General features: G+C 43.7%; 1 protein-coding gene across 8 annotated transcripts in view; it reads right to left on the bottom strand.

Annotated features, from left to right (window-relative positions):
• Positions 1 to 6,046: 6,046 nt before the first annotated feature.
• Positions 6,047 to 23,569, bottom strand: part of LOC123726182 (NF-kappa-B essential modulator) — a 123,743-nt gene continuing 106,220 nt past the window's right edge. For 3 of the 8 annotated variants that reach the window (XM_045692822.1, XM_045692821.1, XM_045692823.1), the window contains 6 exons: positions 12,460 to 12,612; positions 12,085 to 12,158; positions 11,405 to 11,538; positions 11,033 to 11,169; positions 9,648 to 9,724; positions 6,047 to 6,263 (listed from right to left, as the gene is read on the bottom strand). In XM_045692822.1, the coding sequence (XP_045548778.1) occupies positions 6,103 to 6,263; positions 9,648 to 9,724; positions 11,033 to 11,169; positions 11,405 to 11,538; positions 12,085 to 12,158; positions 12,460 to 12,612 (736 nt within the window). In that variant the 3' untranslated portion in view covers positions 6,047 to 6,102. Of the gene's footprint in view, positions 7,460 to 9,647; positions 9,725 to 10,969; positions 11,170 to 11,404; positions 11,539 to 12,084; positions 12,159 to 12,459; positions 12,613 to 23,569 lie in introns of all 8 variants that reach the window. The other 5 variants (XR_006758477.1, XR_006758478.1, XR_006758479.1 and 2 more) reach the window with 5 other exon arrangements.

The raw sequence follows: 23,569 nt of genomic DNA, 5'->3' as shown, positions 1-23,569 counted from the left end.
AAGAACCCCATCCCAACCGTGAAGCATGGGGGTGGCAGCATCATGTTGTGAGGGTGCTTTGCTGCAGGAGGAACTGGTGCACTTCACAAAATAGATGGCATCATGAGGGAGGAAAATTATGTGGATATATTGAAGCAACATCTCAAGACCAGTGGCTGTTCTAGACCATTTCAACTAGGCCAAGCTGGGGCCAGTTGTACTGTTAGAGGGACCAGTTACATTAGACGTTATTGTTGTCATATCGTTTTCTTCACTGCATTGCAGGCATTAGCAGGCAAAAGACCATGTTCCGCGTTGCCACTGTCTAATAACGGATGTAAATAAAAGAACGATAGCGAAAATTTGTTACGCAAAAATTATTTCATACTAGGGGAGCCACAAGGGGGTCCAAAATTGTTGTCACAGGGGCACTGCCCCCCCTCAAGACATCAGGAAGTTAAAGCTTGGTCGCAAATGGGCCTTCCAAATGGACAATGACCCCAAGCATACTTCCAAAGTTGTGGCAAAACGGCTTAAGGACAACAAAGTCAAGGTATTGGAGTGGCCATCACAAAGACCTCAAACCTATAGAACATTTGTGGGCAGAACTGAAAAAGTGTGTGCGAACAAGGAGGCCTACAAACCTGACTCAGTTACACCAGCTCTGTCAGGAGGAATGGGCCAAAATTCACCCAACTTATTGTGGGAAGCTTGAGGAAGGCTACCCGAAACATTTGACCCAAGTTAAATAATTTAAAAGGCAATGCTACCAAATACTAATTGAGTATATGTAAACTTCTGACCCACTGGGAATGTGATGAAAGAAATAAAAGCTGAAATAAATCATTCTCTCTACTATTATTCTGACATTTCACATTCTTAAAATAAAGTGGTGATCCTAACTGACCTAAGATGGGGATTTTTTACTAGGATTAAATGTCAGGAATTGTGAAAAACTGAGTTTAAATGTAATTGGCTAAGGTGTATGTAAACTTCCAACTTCAACTGTACCTGCCCTCCAGGACAAACCTCCTGAGCCATTGGCCTGTTTACCGCGCTATCAGCCATAAGGAGAGGTCAGTACAGAAAGCTGGGACCAAGAGACTGAAAAACAGCTTCGATCTTAAGGCCATCAAACTTAAATAGCCATCACTAGCTGGCCTCCCCCCAGTTACGCAACCCTACACCTTAGAGGCTGCTGCCCTATATACATAGACTTGGAATCACTGGCCACTTTAATAATGTTTAAAGTCTAATAATGAATCACTTTAAAACCACCTATTGACAAGAAGGATTTAATTTAGACACCGTAACAGTGACATACTGGTCAAGCCTTTCATCCAGCTGATCGATCTGTCAATAAGAACTAGTTTCCACAGGGTTGGAAAATGGTAATGCCCATTTAAATCGGGTGAAGTTAAACAGGCATATATATTTGTATTTATTTATTTCACCTTTATTTAACCAGGTAGGCAAGTTGAGAACAAGTTCTCATTTACAATTGCGACCTGGCCAAGATAAAGCAAAGCAGTTCGACAAAAACACAGAGTTACACATGGAGTAAAACAACATACAATCAATGATGCAGTAGAAAGAAAAAAATATAAGACTATATACAATGTGAGCAAATGATGTGAGATAAGGGAGGTAAAGGCAAAAAAGGCCATGGTGGCAGAGTAAATAAAATATAGCAAGTAAAACACTGGAATGGTAGATTTGTTATTTGAAGAAAGTTCAAAGTTAAAATATAAATAATATGGTGCAAAGGAGCAAAATAAATAAAATAAATAAATAAATAAATAAAGTAGGGGAAGAGGTAGTAGTTTGGGCTAAATTATAGATGGGCTATGTGCAGGTGCAGTGATCTGGGAGCTGTTCAGATAGCTGGTGCTTAAAGCTAGTGAGGGAGATAAGTGTTTCCAGTTCAGAGATTTTTGTAGTTCGTTCCAGTCATTGGCAGCAGAGAACTGGAAGGAGAGACGACCAAAGGAGTTGGCTTTAGGGGTGACCAGAGAGATATACCTGCTGGAGCGCGTGCTACAGGTGGGTGCTGCTATGGTGACCAGTGAGCGGAGATAAGGTGGGACTTTACCTAGCAGGGTCTTGTAGATGACCTGGAGCCAATGTGTTTGGCGACGATTATGAAGCGAAGGCCAGCCAACGAGAGCGTACAGGTCGCAGTGGTGGGTAGTATATGGGGCTTTGGTGACAAAACGGATGGCACTGTGATAGACTGCATCCAGCTTGTTGAGTAGGGTATTGGAGGCTATTTTGTAAATGACGTCGCCGAAGTCGAGGATTGGTAGGATGGTCAGTTTTACGAGGGTAAGTTTGGCAGCATGAGTGAAGGATGCTTTGTTGCGAAATAGGAAGCCAATTCTAGATTTAACTTTGGATTGGAGATGATTGATGTGAGTCTGGAAGGAGAGTTTACAGTCTAACCAGACATAGGTATTTGTAGTTGTCCACAAATTCTAAGTCAGAACCGTCCAGAGAAGTGATGCTGGACAGACGGGCAGTTGCAGGCAGCGATCGGTTGAAGAGCATGCATTTAGTTTTACTTGTATTTAGGAGCAGTTGGAAACCACGGAAGGAGAATTGTATGGCATTGAAGCTCGTCTGGAGGGTTGTTAACACAGTGTCCAAAGAAGGGCCAGAAGTATACAGAATGGTGTCATCTGTGTAGAGGTGGATCAGAGATTCACCAGCAGCAAGAGCGACAGGCATATAGCTATAGGCCGATTAGCATTCTCCCAATTCTATCAAAGGTACCGAAGAAAGTTGTTGCAGCGCAATTAATAGCCTACTTGGAGGACAATCAATTCTTGCATTCACAGCAATTTGGTTTTGGATGTAAAACACTCAAAAAGCTAACTGTTTTCTGATCGTTTTAAACGTTTATTGGACAAAGGCAATGTGAAAGCAGAACGGGTGTCCCACAAGGATCGGTTCTTGGCCCGCTTCTTTTTAGTTTATACATAGATGATCTTCCCCGAGGTATGTCCAGGAGCTAGTATCCAGATGTATGCTGATGACACCGTAGTTTATGCGGCAGGAAAAACATGTCTTGCATTTACTGATGTGTTGACACAACATATGGTTTCACTTGTAAAATAGCTTGATAACACATTGCTTGACATTGACATATCAAGAAGACCTCTGTTTTGTTTTTCCTCCAAAAAACTGCCAATGTTAGAATCACTCAACATAATGATCAAAGGAGAGCAAATCAAGCAGATTCCAAATATTTCGGAATCATTTTAGACTCAACTTAAGTTTGATAAACATGCACTAACGGTAACTGTAGAATTACAATGTGCAGGACAGCACTTGCTCAGTCAACCTTCTCTGTGAAAGGAGTACAACTCTGGAACTTGCTTCCGGGTGACATTAACAATTTGCAAAATTTCAATGAGTTTAAACAAAGTCAAACCTGGCTCAAATTTGACATCAGATCGCTCACAGGACGCCATACACACTGGTCTGCCATCTGCCAAGGTACAGTTGAAATCGGGATTCATCCGTGAAGAGTACACTTCTCCAGCATGCCAGTGGCCATCAAAGGTGAGCATTTGCCCACTGAATCTGGTCTAGCTCTCAAACTCTAGGCGGCATTATGTATAATGTAATGGAACGGAGTCATGTTCTAGGTAGCTCCGGTCCGGCGTCAGGCAGCCCCGGTCCGGCGTCAGGCAGCCCCGGTCCGGCGTCAGGCAGCCCCGGTCCGGCGTCAGGCAGCCCCGGTCCGGCGTCAGGCAGCCCCGGTCCAGCGTCAGGTAGTCTGTTCAATGCATGTACATAGCTTGCCCGCTGCTCTATCCATTGGTGAAGTAATTTCATGTCAAGCTAAATGTAAAACAAAATAAACGATTTCAGAGGTTCAGAAAGGAACGATATAAACCGTTATTTTTTGGTTCATACTGGTTCAGAACTTTATTTTGCTGGTAGGAACAGTGGAACTGAATGAAAAAAAATGATCGGAAAATAATTTGGTCTATGCCAGATCCTGCTGATTGGGCCGTGATGCCAGTGTTTTCAAACACCGAACCTCTCCCGGACACCTAATTTATTAATTTAATTAAATGTATTTTGTTTATAGCACCTGAACTGTAGCTCAGCAGGTAGGGTCGTGATTTGGGATCAGACAGCAAGATCGATTCCTGGCAATGGTTGAAAAAAAGATTTCCTGTGAAACGAAGGTTTTCCCATCATTGTTCAAATAATGAGTTTTATTTAGTTGAGCCTATGATCATTTGTCTTCCGCACGGATGCAGAGTTTGGGAAAACAAATAGTGAACCTGGAGCCAAAAAAAGGGTAAACAGGATGTAGAATGCGAACCGCCCCGCAGTCTAACGACATTTAGATTGCCAACGCTGACACCTTTCCATCGAATCTAAATAAATAAACACGATAATATTTCATTCTAACCAGCAGATGTCACTGTGTTCAAAGCTCAGAGTAATAAACCGTTTGTTTTTTGGGGGTTGGTGAAACCTCCAAAGGGTTTAGAAATCCTGAGTTTTTCCCCCCATCACTGGTGTCAGAAATATCCTTTCACATTGTTTAATCAACCACCTCACTTTCTCTTCTAGATTTTATTTGTATATTTTGGATTAAACCACATACTAAATACAGGAAAAACATGGTTATATCTTTCTGTGGAAATGAGGATTTGGTCTCATCCCAGTGTCCCATCATGCACTCAGCTCAGGTAAAGCAGGAAACTAAACATATTAATTAAAACCTTCCGAAACTTTGTGATATGTCAATATTTATATATTTATTACGTCTCCAATACAACAATTTAAAACACTCTGTACTTGAAAGATCTAGAATTACAGACAATATTAACACAAATGGCCATGGTTAATTACCATACGCTCACATTCTGACAGACACCACGGGGCGGTATTCAATATGTTGCGAAACGTTTCCTAACCTGAAGCAAACAGAACAAAAAACGGGGGAGGGACCTACCGGGAATTTGTCCAATAGAAACTCTTGTTTTGCTCTTTTTGCTTCAGTTTGGTTCTTAAACGGTTTCCGTAATGAATACACCCCTGGTACACAGGGTCAAGGTGTTGGAGGTCAAGAAGACTCATTTACACTTTCAGTCTGAGAGTGATAGCAGGAAGGAGGGATGTGGAGAGAGAGAGAGAGAGAGAGAGAGAGAGAGAGAGAGAGAGAGAGAGAGAGAGAGAGAGAGAGAGAGAGAGAGAGAGAGAGAGAGAGAGAGAGAGAGAGAGAGAGAGAGAGAGAGAGAGAGAGAGAGAGAGAGAGAGAGAGAGAGAGAGCAGGAAGGAGGGATGTAGAGAGAGAGAGAGAGAGAGGGATAGCAGGAAGGAGGGATGTGGAGAGAGAGAAGGACAGCAGGAAGGAGGGATGTGGAGAGAGAGAGAGATTGATTGATATTGGGAGAGAGAGAGAGAGAGACTGATAGAGAGAGAGATTGATATGGGGAGAGAGAGGGAGAGAGAGAGATATGGAGGGAGGGAGGTGTGAGTGTGGGGGAGGACTGTAGAGAGAGAGAGACAGAGAGAGACAGAGACTGATAGAGAGAGATTGATATGGGGAGAGAGAGAGAGATATGGGGAGAGAGAGAGAGATATGGGGAGAGAGAGAGAGAGATATGGAGGGAGGGAGGCGTGAGTGTGGGGGAGGACTGTAGAGAGAGAGAGATGAGAAGGAGAGAGGTCTACGACAATGACGTCATCATTCTGATGATCTACTCTCGTTTCAGCCCCCCCACCATATCTGTCTAAGTGTGTGTGTTTATAGGTGTGTGACATGTATCTGCAGTGTGTGTGTGTGTGTGTGTGTGTGTGTGTGTGTGTGTGTGCGTGCGCTACTGGATACAGTCCATGACATGTATCTGCAGTGTGTGTGTGTGTGTGTGTGTGTGTGTGTGTGTGTGTGTGTGTGTGTGTGTGTTTTTACTGGATACAGTCCATGACATGTATCTGCAGTGTGTGTGTGTGTGTGTGTGTTACTGGATACAGTCCATGACATGTATCTGCAGTGTGTGTGTGTGTTTTACTGGATACAGTCCATGACATGTATCTGCAGTGTGTGTGTGTGTGTGTGTGTGTGTGTGTGTGTGTGTGTGTGTGTGTGTGTGTGTGTTACTGGATACAGTCCATGACATGTATCTGCAGGGTGTCCATGTCGGGGGCTTGGTACTGGCACTTTGGACAGCGGTAGTCAGGAAGCTCTTCAGCCCCGCCTCCGGCCACTCCCTCTGCAGACAATCCCACGCTGCGCGAGGAAGTGTTAAAGGTATTCCCTGGGGATATGAGACAGAGAGACAGAGATTACTACATTTATTATTACATTATTACATTTATTTATTAGTCTTCCCTGTGGCTCAGTTGGTAGAGCATGGTGTTTGCAACGCCAGGGTTGTGGGTTCGATTTCCACAGGGGGCCAGTACAAAAAAAATTTAAATGCATGAAATTAAATTAAATGTATGCATTCACTACTGTAAGTCGCTCTGGATAAGAGCGTCTGCTAAATGACTAAGATGTAAAAAATAATTACAAATAGTAACTTATTGAAGCCAAAGGAAAAAAGTACTCATGGGCGAAGGAGCAACATAGCCCGAGGGACACTGGATAATAACATCTGCATAGTAAGCAATAACTGACTTATGTTTAGTCTTTTATGTTTATTATATTTCTAATATTGACTGTTACCATTTTATTGTTGTTTTATACATTTTTCTTTAGTTGTATTATTTACTATGAGCGAGAGCTAGCTAGCTATCTGGCACTAAACAGAGAGTACACATTGGCAGAATAACTGACCACTGTGACTCAAACTTAAGGAAAGCTTTGACTATGTACAGACTCAGTGAGCATAGCCTTGCTATTGAGAAAGGCCGCCGTAGGCAGACCTGGCAGGCTGTGCACACTGCCCACAACATGAGATGGAAACTGAGCTGCACTTCCTAACCTCCTGACAAATGTAGGACCATATTAGAGACACATATTTCCCTCAGATTACACAGATCCACCAAGAATTCCAAAACTGGAGTTGTTTTCGAAAACTCCCATATCGATTGGGGGAAATACCACAGTGTTCCATCACAGCAGCAATATTTGTGACCTGTTGCCACAAGAAAAGGGCAACCAGTGAAGAACAAACACCAATGACCGTCTCTCCAGGTACCATCACATGAGCCTGAAGCCCCAGAGTGGCCGTCTCTCCAGGTACCATCACATGAGCCTGAAGCCCCAGACTGGTGGTCTCTCCAGGTACCATCACATGAGCCTGAAGCCCCAGACTGGTCGTCTCTCCAGGTACCATCACATGAGCCTGAAGCCCCAGAGTGGCCGTCTCTCCAGGTACCATCACATGAGTTTGAAGACACTGGCCGTCTCTCCAGGTACCATCACGAGTCTGAAGACACTGGCCGTCTCTCCAGGTACCATCACATGAGTCTGAAGCCCCAGAGTGGCCAAACTCCTGTTTCTAAAAATCTATAAAAAGAATGTAATGAAAGACCCTAATAAGGCCTTTTTGTTTAATTTGTATTTAATTCTATGTAAGTCACAGCCTATATGCACAACGTATAGACTATAATGATTTTAATCCAAGTAAATGTTGTTTAAATGCTGAGAGCTTTATCTCCCTACCAGCCTATTGTGTCTCACTCCCTAATGCTTCACAATGTATTTCTTTGTAGACTACAGCCTTGAAACAACTGAAATAATATAGCCTAAATAATTCATTTAGTTCCTTCTTAGACTCCTTGTCTGTCTCCTGACCTATTTAGAGTGTTAATATACTGTTTAATATGACATGTATACTATTCAGAGTGTTAATATGCTGTTTACTATGACATGTATCCGATTCAGAGTGTTAATATGACATGTAGCCTATTCAGAGTGTTGATATGCTGTTTAATATGACATGTATCCTATTCAGAGTGTTAATATGCTGTTTAATATGACATGTATCCTATTCAGAGTGTTAATATGACATGTATCCTATTCAGAGTGTTAATATGCTGTTTACTATGCCATGTATCCTATTCAGAGTGTTAATATGACATGTATCCTATTCAGAGTGTTAATATGCTGTTTAATATGACATGTATCCTATTCCGAGTGTTAATATGACATGTAGTCTATTCAGAGTGTTAATATGACATGTATCCTTTTCAGAGTGTTAATATGACATGTAGTCTATTCAGAGTGTTAATATGACATGTATCCTATTCAGAGTGTTAATATGCTGTTTAATATGCCATGTATCCTATTCAGAGTGTTTATATGCTGTTTAATATGACATGTATCCTATTCAGAGTGTTAATATGCTGTTGTTTACTATGACATGTATCCTATTCAGAGTGTTAATATGCTGTTTAATATGACATGTAGTCTATTCAGAGTGTTAATATGCTGTTTAATATGACATGTATCCTATTCAGAGTGTTAATATGACATGTATCCTATTCAGAGTGTTAATATGACATGTATCCTATTCAGTGTTAATATGCTGTTTAATATGACATGTATCCTATTCAGAGTGTTAATATGACATGTATCCTATTCAGAGTGTTAATATGCTGTATAATATGACATGTATCCTATTCAGAGTGTTAATATGCTGTTTAATATGACATGTATCCTATTCAGAGTGTTAATATACTGTTTAATATGACATGTATCCTATTCAGAGTGTTAATATGACATGTATCCTATTCAGAGTGTTGATATGCTGTTTAATATGACATGTATCCTATTCAGAGTGTTAATATGCTGTTTAATATGATGTATCCTATTCAGAGTGTTAATATGACATGTATCCTATTCAGAGTGTTAATATGCTGTTTAATATGACATGTAGTCTATTTGGAATGATGAGCTATTCTTACAGTCACCATTTTATATTGATTGTAATACTTCTCATTCAAATCATATGGTTTGGTTTCAATACTTCATAACCAATTGGAAGGTCCAGGTAGTCAGAAAAAAGGTGTTGGTTAAATGGTGATTTTAATGAACAGGAGCGGAGTGGTTGGACGTGGCTCCATGAGAGATGAGTGGGATTTCCAACAGCTCAACTCTGCTCACATGCTGTACCTGGTTGTGGGGGTGATGTGTGTACCTGGTTGTGGGGGTGATGTGTGTACCTGGTGGTGGGGCTGATGTGTGTACCTGGTTGTGGGGGTGATATGTGTACCTGGTTGTGGGGGTGATATGTGTACCTGGTTGTGGGGGTGATATGTGTACCTGGTTGTGGGGGTGATATGTGTACCTGGTTGTGGGGGTGATATGTGTACCTGGTTGTGGGGGTGATATGTGTACCTGGTTGTGGGGGTGATATGTGTACCTGGTTGTGGGGGTGATATGTGTACCTGGTTGTGGGGGTGATGTGTACCTGGTTGTGGGGGTGATGTGTACCTGGTTGTGGGAGTGATGTGTACCTGGTTGTGGGAGTGATGTGTACCTGGTTGTGGGAGTGATGTGTACCTGGTTGTGGGGGTGATGTGTACCTGGTTGTGGGGGGTGATGTGTACCTGGTTGTGGGGGGTGATGTGTACCTGGTTGTGGGGGTGATGTGTACCTGGTTGTGGGGGGTGATGTGTACCTGGTTGTGGGGGGTGATGTGTACCTGGTTGTGGGGGGTGATGTGTACCTGGTTGTGGGGGGTGATGTGTACCTGGTTGTGGGGTGATGTGGGGTCGTGGTGGTCTGAAGACCTCCAGGTGTCTCTGCTGCATCTTCTCCATCCGAGCCCTGAAACAAACAAACAAACAACACACACACATTAAATACTTCATTTGAATCCACACATCCCATTCAAACATACCGTCGTAAAACTGACCATCCTACCGATCCTCGACTTCGGCGATGTCATTTACAAAATAGCCTCCAACACTCAACAAATTGGATGCAGTCTCACAGTGCCATCCGTTTTGTCACCAAAGCCCCATACACTACCCACCACTGCGACCTGTACGCTCTCGTTGGCTGGCCCTCGCTTCATACTCGTCGCCAAACCCACTGGCTACAGGTCATCTACAAGACCCTGCTAGGTAAAGTCCCACCTTATCTCTGCTCGCTGGTCCAGCAAGTACAGTGAAGGAAAAAAAGTATTTGATCCCCTGCTGATTTTGTACGTTTGCCCACTGACAAATCTCGTTATCTCAGCTCGTTACCTGTATAAAAGACACCTGGGAGGCAAGAAATCTTTCTGATTGAGAGGGGGTCAAATACTTATTTCCCTCATTAAAATGCAAATCAATTTATAACATTTTTGACATGCGTTTTTCGGGATTTTTTGTTGTTATTCTGTCTCTCACTGTTCAAATAAACCTACCATTAAAATTATAGACTGATCATTTCTTTGTCAGTGGGCAAACATACAAAATCAGCAGGGGATCAAATACTTTTCCCGACTCACAGTATATCTCACTTGTCACCCCCAAAGCCAATTCCTCCTTTGGCCGCCTCTCCTTCCAGTTCTCTGCTGCCAATGACTGGAACGAACTGCAAAAATCTCTGAAGCTGGAGACTCATATCTACCTCACTAGCTTTAAGCACCAGCTGTCAGAGCAGCTCACAGATCACTGCAGCTGTACATAGCTATCTGTAAACAGCCCATCCAACTACCTCATCCCCATACTGTATTTATTTATTTATTTTGCTCCTTTGCACACTCATCTACTGTGAAAGCTACCATTCCAGTGTTTAATTGCTATATTGTATTTACTTCACCACCATGGCCTATTTATTGCCTTTACCTCCCTTATCTCACCTCATTTGCTCACATTGTATATAGACTTATTTTTCTACTGTATTATTGACTGTATGTTTGTTTACTCCATGTGTAACTCTGTGTTGTTGTATGTGTCGAACTGCTTTGCTTCATCTTGGCCAGGTCGCAGTTTTAAATGAGAACTTGTTCTCAACTGGCCTACCTGGTTAAATAAAGGTGAAATAAAAAAATAAAAAATTCCAGTGTGTGTGTGTGTGTGTTACCGTGACGCCTCCTCCTGTTTCAGACGCTCCATCTCAGCCAGCGCTGTGTGTGGTGTGTGTTACCGTGACGCCTCCTCCTGTTTCAGACGCTCCATCTCTGCCAGCGCTCTGTTCAGCTGGTCCTGAAGCTCCTCCTTCCTCTGGTTCAACTTCTCTCTGGCCTCCCGCTCCGCTAGGAAGTCCGCCTTGTAGATCTCAGCCTAAGAAAGAAAAAAGAAAGAAAAAAGACAGAAAAAAGACAGACAGACAGGACTTTAAATACTTTATTTCAATTTACAAAATTAAGAAGGTCACAGAATACAGAGAACGGAGGCTGTAATGCCAGGGTAGTGGGTAGAGAACGGAGGTTGACTTTGGATAAAAGCACCTTCTCCATACAGCTAGACTGACAGCTGAAACAGAGTACCTGGGGTGAGAACAGGTGTGAGGGTGTACCTGGGCGGTGAGAACAGGGACGGTTTCTAGAGATCCTCTGTGTTGCTCCACCTCTTCCTTCAGCTTGTCAATCAGGTCCTGTTTCAGAGCCAACGCTCTCTCTGCTTCCTCCAGACGAACAACCATGTCTCCTCCCTACACACACACACACACACACACACACCTCAGTCTTTAGTTTGGAGTCATAGTCCTTAAACAGACAGGTGTAGGCAGGTATACACACACACACACACCTTCTGCCACACACACACCTTCTGCCACACACACACCTTCTGCCACACACCTCAGTCTTGAGTTTGGAGTTGTAGTCCTTAAAGAGACAGGTGTAGGCAGGTATATATACCCCCACACACACACACACACACACACACACACACACACACACACACACACACACACACACACACACACACACACACACACACACACACACACACACACACACCTCAGTCTTTAGTTTGCAGTCATAGTCCTTAAAGAGACAGGTGTAGGCAGGTATACACACACACACACACACACACACACACACACACACACACACACACACACACACACACACACACACACACACACCACCTCAGTCTTTAGTTTGCAGTCGTAGTCCTTAAAGAGACAGGTGTAGGCAGGTATACACACACACACACACACACACACACACACACACACACACACACACACACCCTCAGTCTTTAGTTTGCAGTCGTAGTCCTTAAAGAGACAGGTGTAGGCGTGCTGCAGCTGGGCTAGCTTCCTCCTGGAACACAGAGAGGTATTATCACAATATGGATTACAACCAGGTGGTCAGTCTCTAGGCTGGGTGTTTGTGTGTGTGTGTGTGTGTGTGTGTACCTCTCTTCAGTAATAACCAGCCGGTCAGTCTTCAGGGCGGTCTCTAGGTTGTGTGTGTGTGTGTGTGTGTGTCTGTGTGTGTGTACCTCTCTTCAGTGATAACCAGGCGGTCAGTCTTCAGGGCGGTCTCTAGGTTGTGTGTGTGTGTGTGTGTGTGTGTGTGTGTGTGTGTGTGTGTGTGTGTGTGTGTGTGTGTGTGTGTGTACCTCTCTTCAGTGATAACCAGGCGGTCAGTCTTCAGGGCGGTCTCTAGGTTGTGTGTCTGCAGAAGTAGTTTGTCTACGGTCACAGAGTGCTGCTTCCTCTGTTGTTCCATCTCTCTCTCTGATGCTGCCAACGCCTCCCGAGTACTGCTCAGCCTGCACACACACACACACGCACACACACACACACACACACACACACACACACACACACACACAGAGACACACACACACACACACACACACACAGAGAGACCGAGACAGTGAGTGTAGTGAGTGCCTGTTGAGGAAATCCCTGACTGACTGAAAAAGTGTTATGTTTTGCCTCCACAAAATTACAACCCCAGTATAGTCATCACAACAAGTAGTCTCCACCACTACCTCATTACAACCCCACTACAGTCAACACAACAAGGAGAGTCTCCACCACTACAGTCATCACAACAAGGAGAGTCTCCACCACTACCTCATTACAACCCCAGTAGAGTCAGCACAACAAGGAGAGTCTACACCACTACCTCATTACCACCCCAGAACAGTCATCACAACAAGGAGAGTCTCCACCAATACCTCATTACAACCCCCACTACAGTCATCACAACAAGGAGAGTCTCCACCACTACCTCATTACAACCCCAGTACAGTCATCACAACAAGGAGAGTCTCCACCACTACCTCATTACAACCCCACTACAGTCATCACAACAAGGAGAGTCTCCACCACTACCTCAATACCACCCCAGTACAGTCATCACAAGGAGAGTCTCCACCACTACCTCATTACCACCCCAGTACAGTCATCACAACAAGGAGTCTCCACCACTACCCCATTACAACCCCAGTACAGTCATCACAACAAGGAGAGTCTACACCACAACCTCATTACCACCCCAGAAGTCATCACAACAAGGAGAGTCTCCACCAGACTAGGTATCCCCCCTTTCCCTTTCTGTTGTACAACTGACTAGGTATCCCCCCTTTCTGTTGTATAACTGACTAGGTATCCCCCCTTTCCCTTTCTGTTGTATAACTGACTAGACATCCCCCCTTTCCCTTTCTGTTGTATAACTGACTAGACATCCCCCCTTTCCCTTTCTGTTGTATAACTGACTAGGTATCCCCCCTTTCTGTTGTATAACTGACTAGGTATTGTAATAAAGATAATCTAACGTTTTACCTAATGATATATAAGGAGGGCATTTGCACAACATGTTTCACAACAGCACACAACAAAATTCCAGAGACATATTGAGCGACCAACTGATACCAATCACGACCACACCCAGAGACAGATGGCTGACTTAAGCCCTAGCCACACGAACTGACCACTGGTGTAAAGAACAACATTCCATGAATATCGCAAGCACCCAGACACGAATTACCAGAAATACACACACACACACACACACACACTTAGGTGTGTTGGACTCCGAGGACAAAGGACACTGCCAAGGGCCAATGGGAAGTCGACACCACCTGGAGAGTGGACCGTCCCTCCACTCATCGACCAGTCAGGAGAGCGGACCTACTAGACTCAACGTCAACACACTGTTATTTCATTGTATAAATTGGATGTACATTATGTTTCGGGGCTCTCTTCTGCTAGTTCCCTATGAGCTAAACGAAGGAGTCCGTGCACGCTTTGCCAAATATCTTTGTCTCATAATAAACTGCCTTACTATAAACTGAATCACCCGGTCCAGCGTCTTGACTTGTCTCCTTCTCAAATAACTAATCATCAACAGAATCCCCCTTTCCCTTTCTGTTGTATAACTGACTAGGTATCCCCGCTTTCTGTTGTATAACTGAATAGGTATCCCCCATTCTGTTGTATAACTGACTAGGTATTCCCCTTTCTGTTGTATAACTGACTAGGCATCCCCCCTTTCCCTTTGTTGTATGACTGACTAGGTATCCCCCCTTTCCCTTTCTGTTGTATAATTGACTAGGTATCCCCCTTTCTGTTGTATAACTGACTAGGTATCCCCACTTTCTGTTGTATAACTGACTAGGTATTCCCCTTTTTGTTGTATAACTGACTAGGCATCCCCCCTTTCCCTTTGTTGTATAACTGACTAGGTATCCCCCCTTTCCCTTTCTGTTGTATAACTGACTAGGTATCCCCCTTTCCCTTTCTGTTGTATAACTGACTAGGTATCCCCCCTTTCTGTTGTATAAATGACTAGGTATCCCCCCCTTTCTGTTGTATAACTGACTAGGTATCCCCCCCTTTCTGTTGTATAACTGACTAGGTATTCCCCTTTCTGTTGTATAACTGACTAGGCATCCCCCCTTTCCCTTTGCTGTATAACTGACTAGGTATCCCCCCTTTCCCTTTCTGTTGTATAATTGACTAGGTATCCCCCCTTTCTGTTGTATAACTGACTAGGTATCCCCCTTTACCTTTCTGTTGTATAACTGACTAGGTATCCCCCCTTTCTGTTGTATAACTGACTAGGTATCCCCCCTTTCCCTTTCTGTTGTATAACTGACTAGGTATCCCCCCTTTCTGTTGTATAACTGACTAGGTATCCCCCCTTTCTGTTGTATAACTGACTAGGTATCCCCCCCTTTCTGTTGTATAACTGACTAGGTATCCCCCCTTTCCCTTTCTGTTGTATAACTGACTAGACATCCCCCCCTTTCCCTTTCTGTTGTATAACTGACTAGGTATCCCCCCTTTCTGTTGTATAACTGACTAGGTATCCCCCCTTTCTGTTGTATAACTGACTAGGTATTCACCTTTCTGTTGTATAACTGACTAGGCATCCCCCCTTTCCCTTTGTTGTATAATTGACTAGGTATCCCCCCTTTCTGTTGTATAACTGACTAGGTACCCCCCTTTCTGTTGTATAACTGACTAGGTATCCCCCCTTTCTGTTGTATAACTGACTAGGTATCCCCCCCTTTCTGTTGTATAACTGACTAGGTATCCCCCCTTTCTGTTGTATAACTGACTAGGTATCCCCCTTTCCCTTTCTGTTGTATAACTGACTAGGTATCCCCCTTTCCCTTTCTGTTGTATAACTGACTAGGTATCCCCCCTTTCTGTTGTATAAATGACTAGGTATCCCCCCTTTCTGTTGTATAACTGACTAGGTATCCCCCCCCTTTCTGTTGTATAACTGACTAGGTATTCCCCTTTCTGTTGTATAACTGACTAGGCATCCCCCCTTTCCCTTTGCTGTATAACTGACTAGGTATCCCCCCTTTCCCTTTCTGTTGTATAATTGACTAGGTATCCCCCCCTTTCTGTTGTATAACTGACTAGGTATCCCCCTTTACCTTTCTGTTGTATAACTGACTAGGTATCCCCCCTTTCTGTTGTATAACTGACTAGGTATCCCCCTTTCCCTTTCTGTTGTATAACTGACTAGGTATCCCCCCCTTTCTGTTGTATAACTGACTAGGTATCCCCCCTTTCTGTTGTATAACTGACTAGGTATCCCCCCCTTTCTGTTGTATAACTGACTAGGTATCCCCCCTTTCCCTTTCTGTTGTATAACTGACTAGACATCCCCCCTTTCCCTTTCTGTTGTATAACTGACTAGGTATCCCCCCTTTCTGTTGTATAACTGACTAGGTATCCCCCCTTTCTGTTGTATAACTGACTAGGTATTCACCTTTCTGTTGTATAACTGACTAGGCATCCCCCCCTTTCCCTTTGTTGTATAATTGACTAGGTATCCCCCCTTTCTGTTGTATAACTGACTAGGTACCCCCCCTTTCTGTTGTATAACTGACTAGGTATCCCCCCCTTTCTGTTGTATAACTGACTAGGTATCCCCCCCTTTCTGTTGTATAACTGACTAGGTATCCCCCCCTTTCTGTTGTATAACTGACTAGGTATCCCCCCTTTCCCTTTCTGTTGTATAACTGACTAGACATCCCCCCTTTCCCTTTCTGTTGTATAACTGACTAGGTATCCCCCCCTTTCTGTTGTATAACTGACTAGGTATCCCCCCCTTTCTGTTGTATAACTGACTAGGTATTCACCTTTCTGTTGTATAACTGACTAGGCATCCCCCCTTTCCCTTTGTTGTATAATTGACTAGGTATCCCCCCTTTCTGTTGTATAACTGACTAGGTACCCCCCCTTTCTGTTGTATAACTGACTAGGTATCCCCCCTTTCTGTTGTATAACTGACTAGGTATCCCCCCCTTTCTGTTGTATAACTGACTAGGTATCCCCCCCTTTCTGTTGTATAACTGACTAGGTATCCCCCTTTCCCTTTCTGTTGTATAACTGACTAGGTACCCCCCCTTTCTGTTGTATAATTGACTAGGTACCCCCCCCTTTCTGTTGTATAATTGACTAGGTATCCCCCTTTCTGTTGTATAACTGACTAGGTATCCCCCCCTTTCCCTTTCTGTTGTACAACTGACTAGGTATACCCCTTTCTGTTGTATAACTGACTAGGTATCCCCCCTTTCCCTTTCTGTTGTATAACTGACTAGGTATCCCCCTTTCCCTTTCTGTTGTATAACTGACTAGGTATCCCCCCCTTTCTGTTGTATAACTGACTAGGTATCCCCCCCTTTCTGTTGTATAACTGACTAGGTATCCCCCCCTTTCTGTTGTATAACTGACTAGGTATTCCCCTTTCTGTTGTATAACTGACTAGGCATCCCCCCTTTCCCTTTGCTGTATAACTGACTAGGTATCCCCCCTTTCCCTTTCTGTTGTATAATTGACTAGGTATCCCCCTTTCTGTTGTATAACTGACTAGGTATCCCCCCTTTCTGTTGTATAACTGACTAGGTATCCCCCTTTACCTTTCTGTTGTATAACTGACTAGGTATCCCCCCTTTCTGTTGTATAACTGACTAGGTATCCCCCCATTCTGTTGTATAACTGACTAGGTATCCCCGCTTTCTGTTGTATAACTGACTAGGTATCCCCCCTTTCACTTTCTGTTGTATAACTGACTAGACATCCCCCCTTTCCCTTTCTGTTGTATAACTGACTAGACATCCCCCCTTTCCCTTTCTGTTGTATAACTGACTAGGTATCCCCCCTTTCTGTTGTATAACTGACTAGGTATCCCCCCTTTCTGTTGTATAACTGACTAGGTATTCACCTTTCTGTTGTATAACTGACTAGGCATCCCCCCTTTCCCTTTGTTGTATAACTGACTAGGCATCCCCCCTTTCCCTTTCTGTTGTATAATTGACTAGGTATCCCCCCTTTCTGTTGTATAACTGACTAGGTATCCCCCCTTTCTGTTGTATAACTGACTAGGTATCCCCCCTTTCTGTTGTATAACTGACTAGGTATCCCCCCTTTCTGTTGTATAACTGACTAGGTATCCCCCTTTCCCTTTGTTGTATAACTGACTAGGTATCCCCCTTTCTGTTGTATAACTGACTAGGTATCACCCTTTCCCTTTCTGTTGTATAACTGACTAGGTACCCCCCCTTTCTGTTGTATAACCGACTAGGTATCCCCCCTGTCCCTTTCTTATGTATAATTGACTAGGTATCCCCTTTCTGTTGTATAAGTGACTAGGTAACCCCCGTTCCCTTTCTGTTGTACAACTGACTAGCTATACCCCTTTCTGTTGTATAACTGACTAGGTATCCCCCCTTTCCCTTTCTGTTGTACAACTGACTAGGTATCCCCCGTTTCACTTTCTGTTGTATAACTGACTAGAAATCCCCCCTTTCCCTTTCTGTTGTATAACTGACTAGACATCCCCCCTTTCCCTTTCTGTTGTATAACTGACTAGACATCCCCCCCTTTCCCTTTCTGTTGTATAACTGACTAGGTATCCCCCCCTTTCTGTTGTATAACTGACTAGGTATCCCCCCCTTTCTGTTGTATAATTGACTAGGTATCCCCCCTTTCTGTTGTATAACTGACTAGGTATCCCCCCTTTCTGTTGTATAACTGACTAGGTATCCCCCTTTCCCTTTCTGTTGTATAACTGACTAGGTACCCCCCCTTTCTGTTGTATAATTGACTAGGTACCCCCCCTTTCTGTTGTATAATTGACTAGGTATCCCCCTTTCTGTTGTATAACTGACTAGGTATCCCCCCTTTCCCTTTCTGTTGTACAACTGACTAGGTATACCCCTTTCTGTTGTATAACTGACTAGGTATCCCCCCTTTCCCTTTCTGTTGTATAACTGACTAGGTATCCCCCTTTCCCTTTCTGTTGTATAACTGACTAGGTATCCCCCCCTTTCTGTTGTATAACTGACTAGGTATCCCCCCCTTTCTGTTGTATAACTGACTAGGTATCCCCCCCTTTCTGTTGTATAACTGACTAGGTATTCCCCTTTCTGTTGTATAACTGACTAGGCATCCCCCCTTTCCCTTTGCTGTATAACTGACTAGGTATCCCCCCTTTCCCTTTCTGTTGTATAATTGACTAGGTATCCCCCTTTCTGTTGTATAACTGACTAGGTATCCCCCCTTTCTGTTGTATAACTGACTAGGTATCCCCCCTTTACCTTTCTGTTGTATAACTGACTAGGTATCCCCCCCTTTCTGTTGTATAACTGACTAGGTATCCCCCCCTTTCTGTTGTATAACTGACTAGGTATCCCCCCTTTCTGTTGTATAACTGACTAGGTATCCCCCCCTTTCACTTTCTGTTGTATAACTGACTAGACATCCCCCCTTTCCCTTTCTGTTGTATAACTGACTAGACATCCCCCCTTTCCCTTTCTGTTGTATAACTGACTAGGTATCCCCCCTTTCTGTTGTATAACTGACTAGGTATTCACCTTTCTGTTGTATAACTGACTAGGCATCCCCCCTTTCCCTTTGTTGTATAACTGACTAGGCATCCCCCTTTCCCTTTCTGTTGTATAATTGACTAGGTATCCCCCCCTTTCTGTTGTATAACTGACTAGGTATCCCCCCCTTTGTTGTATAACTGACTAGGTATCCCCCCCTTTCTGTTGTATAACTGACTAGGTATCCCCCCTTTCACTTTCTGTTGTATAACTGACTAGACATCCCCCCTTTCCCTTTCTGTTGTATAACTGACTAGACATCCCCCCTTTCCCTTTCTGTTGTATAACTGACTAGGTATCCCCCCTTTCTGTTGTATAACTGACTAGGTATTCACCTTTCTGTTGTATAACTGACTAGGCATCCCCCCTTTCCCTTTGTTGTATAACTGACTAGGCATCCCCCCTTTCCCTTTCTGTTGTATAATTGACTAGGTATCCCCCCCTTTCTGTTGTATAACTGACTAGGTATCCCCCCTTTGTTGTATAACTGACTAGGTATCCCCCCTTTCTGTTGTATAACTGACTAGGTATCCCCCCCTTTCTGTTGTATAACTGACTAGGTATCCCCCTTTCCCTTTGTTGTATAACTGACTAGGTATCCCCCTTTCTGTTGTATAACTGACTAGGTATCCCCCTTTCCCTTTCTGTTGTATAACTGACTAGGTACCCCCCCCTTTCTGTTGTATAATTGACTAGGTATCCCCCTTTCTGTTGTATAACTGACTAGGTAACCCCCTTTCTGTTGTATAACTGACTAGGTATCCCCCTTTCTGTTGTACAACTGACTAGGTATCCCCCTTTCTGTTGTATAACTGACTAGGTATCCCCCCTGTCCCTTTCTTATGTATAATTGACTAGGTATCCCCTTTCTGTTGTATAAGTGACTAGGTAACCCCCGTTCCCTTTCTGTTGTACAACTGACTAGGTATCCCCCCTTTCAATTTCTGTTGTATAACTGACTAGACATCCCCCCTTTCCCTTTCTGTTGTATAACTGACTAGACATCCCCCCTTTCCCTTTCTGTTGTATAACTGACTAGACATCCCCCCTTTCCCTTTCTGTTGTATAACTGACTAGGTATCCCCCCTTTCTGTTGTATAACTGACTAGGTATCCCCCCTTTCTGTTGTATAATTGACTAGGTATCCCCCCCTTTCTGTTGTATAACTGACTAGGTATCCCCCTTTCTGTTGTATAACTGACTAGGTATCCCCCTTTCTGTTGTATAACTGACTAGGTATTCACCTTTCTGTTGTATAACTGACTAGGCGTCCCCCCTTTCCCTTTGTTGTATAACTGACTAGGTATCCCCCCTTTTCCCTTTCTGTTGTATAACTGACTAGGTATCCCCCTTTTCCCTTTCTGTTGTATAACTGACTAGGTATCCCCCCTTTCTGTTGTATAACTGACTAGGTATCCCCCCCTTTCTGTTGTATAACTGACTAGGTATCCCCCCTTTCTGTTGTATAACTGACTAGGTATCCCCCTCTCCCTTTCTGTTGTATAACTGACTAGGTACCCCCCCTTTCTGTTGTATAATTGACTAGGTATCCCCCTTTCTGTTGTATAACTGACTAGGTAACCCCCCTTTCTGTTGTATAACTGACTAGGTATCCCCCTTTCTGTTGTACAACTGACTAGGTATCCCCCCTTTCTGTTGTATAACTGACTAGGTATCCCCCCTGTCCCTTTCTTATGTATAATTGACTAGGTATCCCCTTTCTGTTGTATAAGTGACTAGGTAACCCCCATTCCCTTTCTGTTGTATAACTGACTAGGTATCCCCCCCTTTCCCTTTCTGTTGTATAATTGACTAGGTATCCCCCTTTCTGTTGTATAACTGACTAGGTATCCCCCCTTTCCCTTTCTGTTGTACAACTGACTAGGTATCCCCCTTTCTGTTGTATAACTGACTAGGTATCCCCCCTTTCCCTTTCTGTTGTACAACTGACTAGGTATCCCCCCTTTCTGTTGTATAACTGACTAGGTATCCCCCTTTCACTTTCTGTTGTATAACTGACTAGACATCCCCCCTTTCCCTTTCTGTTGTATAACTGACTAGACATCCCCCCTTTCCCTTTCTGTTGTATAACTGACTAGGTATCCCCCCTTTCTGTTGTATAACTGACTAGGTATCCCCCCCTTTCTGTTGTATAACTGACTAGGTATCCCCTTTCCCTTTCTGTTGTATAACTGACTAGGTATCCCCTTTCCCTTTCTGTTGTACAACTGACTAGGTATCCCCCCTTTCTGTTGTATAACTGACTAGGTATCCCCCCTTTCTGTTTTATAACTGACTAGGTATCCCCCCCTTTCTTTTGTATAACTGACTAGGTATCCACCCTTTCCCTTTCTGTTGTATAACTGACTAGGTATCCCCCCTTTCCCTTTCTGTTGTATAACTGACTAGGTATCCCCCCTTTCCCTTTCTGTTGTATAACTGACTAGGTATCCCCCCCTTTCTGTTGTATAACTGACTAGGTACCCCCCCCTTTCTGTTGTATAACTGACTAGGTATCCCCCTTTACCTTTCTGTTGTATAACTGACTAGGTATCCCCCCTTTCTGTTGTATAACTGACTAGGTATCCCCCTTTCCCTTTCTGTTGTATAACTGACTAGGTATCCCCCCCTTTCTGTTGTATAACTGACTAGGTATCCCCCCTTTCTGTTCTATAACTGACTAGGTATCCCCCCTTTCTGTTGTATAACTGACTAGGTATCCCCCCTTTCCCTTTCTGTTGTATAACTGACTAGGTATCCCCCCTTTCTGTTGTATAACTGACTAGGTATCCCCCCTTTCTGTTGTATAACTGACTAGGTATTCCCCTTTCTGTTGTATAACTGCCTAGGCATCCCCCCTTTCCCTTTCTGTTGTATAACTGACTAGGTATCCCCCTTTCCCTTTCTGTTGTATAACTGACTAGGCATCCACCTTTCTGTTGTATAACTGACTAGGTATCCCCCCCTTTCTGTTTTATAACTGACTAGGTATCCCCCTTTCCCTTTCTGTTGTATAACTGACTAGGTATCCCCCTTTCCCTTTCTGTTGTATAACTGACTAGGTACCCCCCCTTTCTGTTGTATAACTGACTAGGTATCCCCTTTCCCTTTCTGTTGTATAACTGACTAGGTATCCCCTTTCCCTTTCTGTTGTACAACTGACTAGGTATCCCCCCTTTCTGTTGTATAACTGACTAGGTATCCCCCCTTTCTGTTGTATAACTGACTAGGTATCCCCCTTTTCCCTTTCTGTTGTATAACTGACTAGGTATCCCCCCCTTTCTGTTGTATAACTGACTAGGTATCCCCCCCTTTCTGTTGTATAACTGACTAGGTATTCCCCTTTCTGTTGTATAACTGCCTAGGCATCCCCCCCTTTCCCTTTCTGTTGTATAACTGACTAGGTATCCCCCCTTTCCCTTTCTGTTGTATAACTGACTAGGCATCCCCCCCTTTCTGTTTTATAACTGACTAGGTATCCCCCTTTCCCTTTCTGTTGTATAACTGACTAGGTATCCCCCCTTTCCCTTTCTGTTGTATAACTGACTAGGTATCCCCCCTTTCTGTTGTATAACTGACTAGGTATCCCCCCTTTCTGTTGTATAACTGACTAGGTATCCCCCTTTCCCTTTGTTGTATAACTGACTAGGTATCCCCCTTTCTGTTGTATAACTGACTAGGTATCCCCCTTTCCCTTTCTGTTGTATAACTGACTAGGTACCCCCCCTTTCTGTTGTATAATTGACTAGGTATCCCCCTTTCTGTTGTATAACTGACTAGGTAACCCCCCTTTCTGTTGTATAACTGACTAGGTATCCCCCCTTTCTGTTGTACAACTGACTAGGTATCCCCCTTTCTGTTGTATAACTGACTAGGTATCCCCCCTGTCCCTTTCTTATGTATAATTGACTAGGTATCCCCTTTCTGTTGTATAAGTGACTAGGTAACCCCCGTTCCCTTTCTGTTGTACAACTGACTAGGTATCCCCCCCTTTCAATTTCTGTTGTATAACTGACTAGACATCCCCCCTTTCCCTTTCTGTTGTATAACTGACTAGACATCCCCCTTTCCCTTTCTGTTGTATAACTGACTAGACATCCCCCCTTTCCCTTTCTGTTGTATAACTGACTAGGTATCCCCCCTTTCTGTTGTATAACTGACTAGGTATCCCCCTTTCTGTTGTATAATTGACTAGGTATCCCCCCTTTCTGTTGTATAACTGACTAGGTATCCCCCCTTTCTGTTGTATAACTGACTAGGTATCCCCCTTTCTGTTGTATAACTGACTAGGTATTCACCTTTCTGTTGTATAACTGACTAGGCGTCCCCCCTTTCCCTTTGTTGTATAACTGACTAGGTATCCCCCCTT

This window comes from Salmo salar, chromosome ssa13 (assembly GCF_905237065.1).
Source record: "Salmo salar chromosome ssa13, Ssal_v3.1, whole genome shotgun sequence".
NCBI lineage: Eukaryota > Metazoa > Chordata > Actinopteri > Salmoniformes > Salmonidae > Salmo > Salmo salar.
This window is presented reverse-complemented; position numbering and strand designations above follow the sequence as displayed.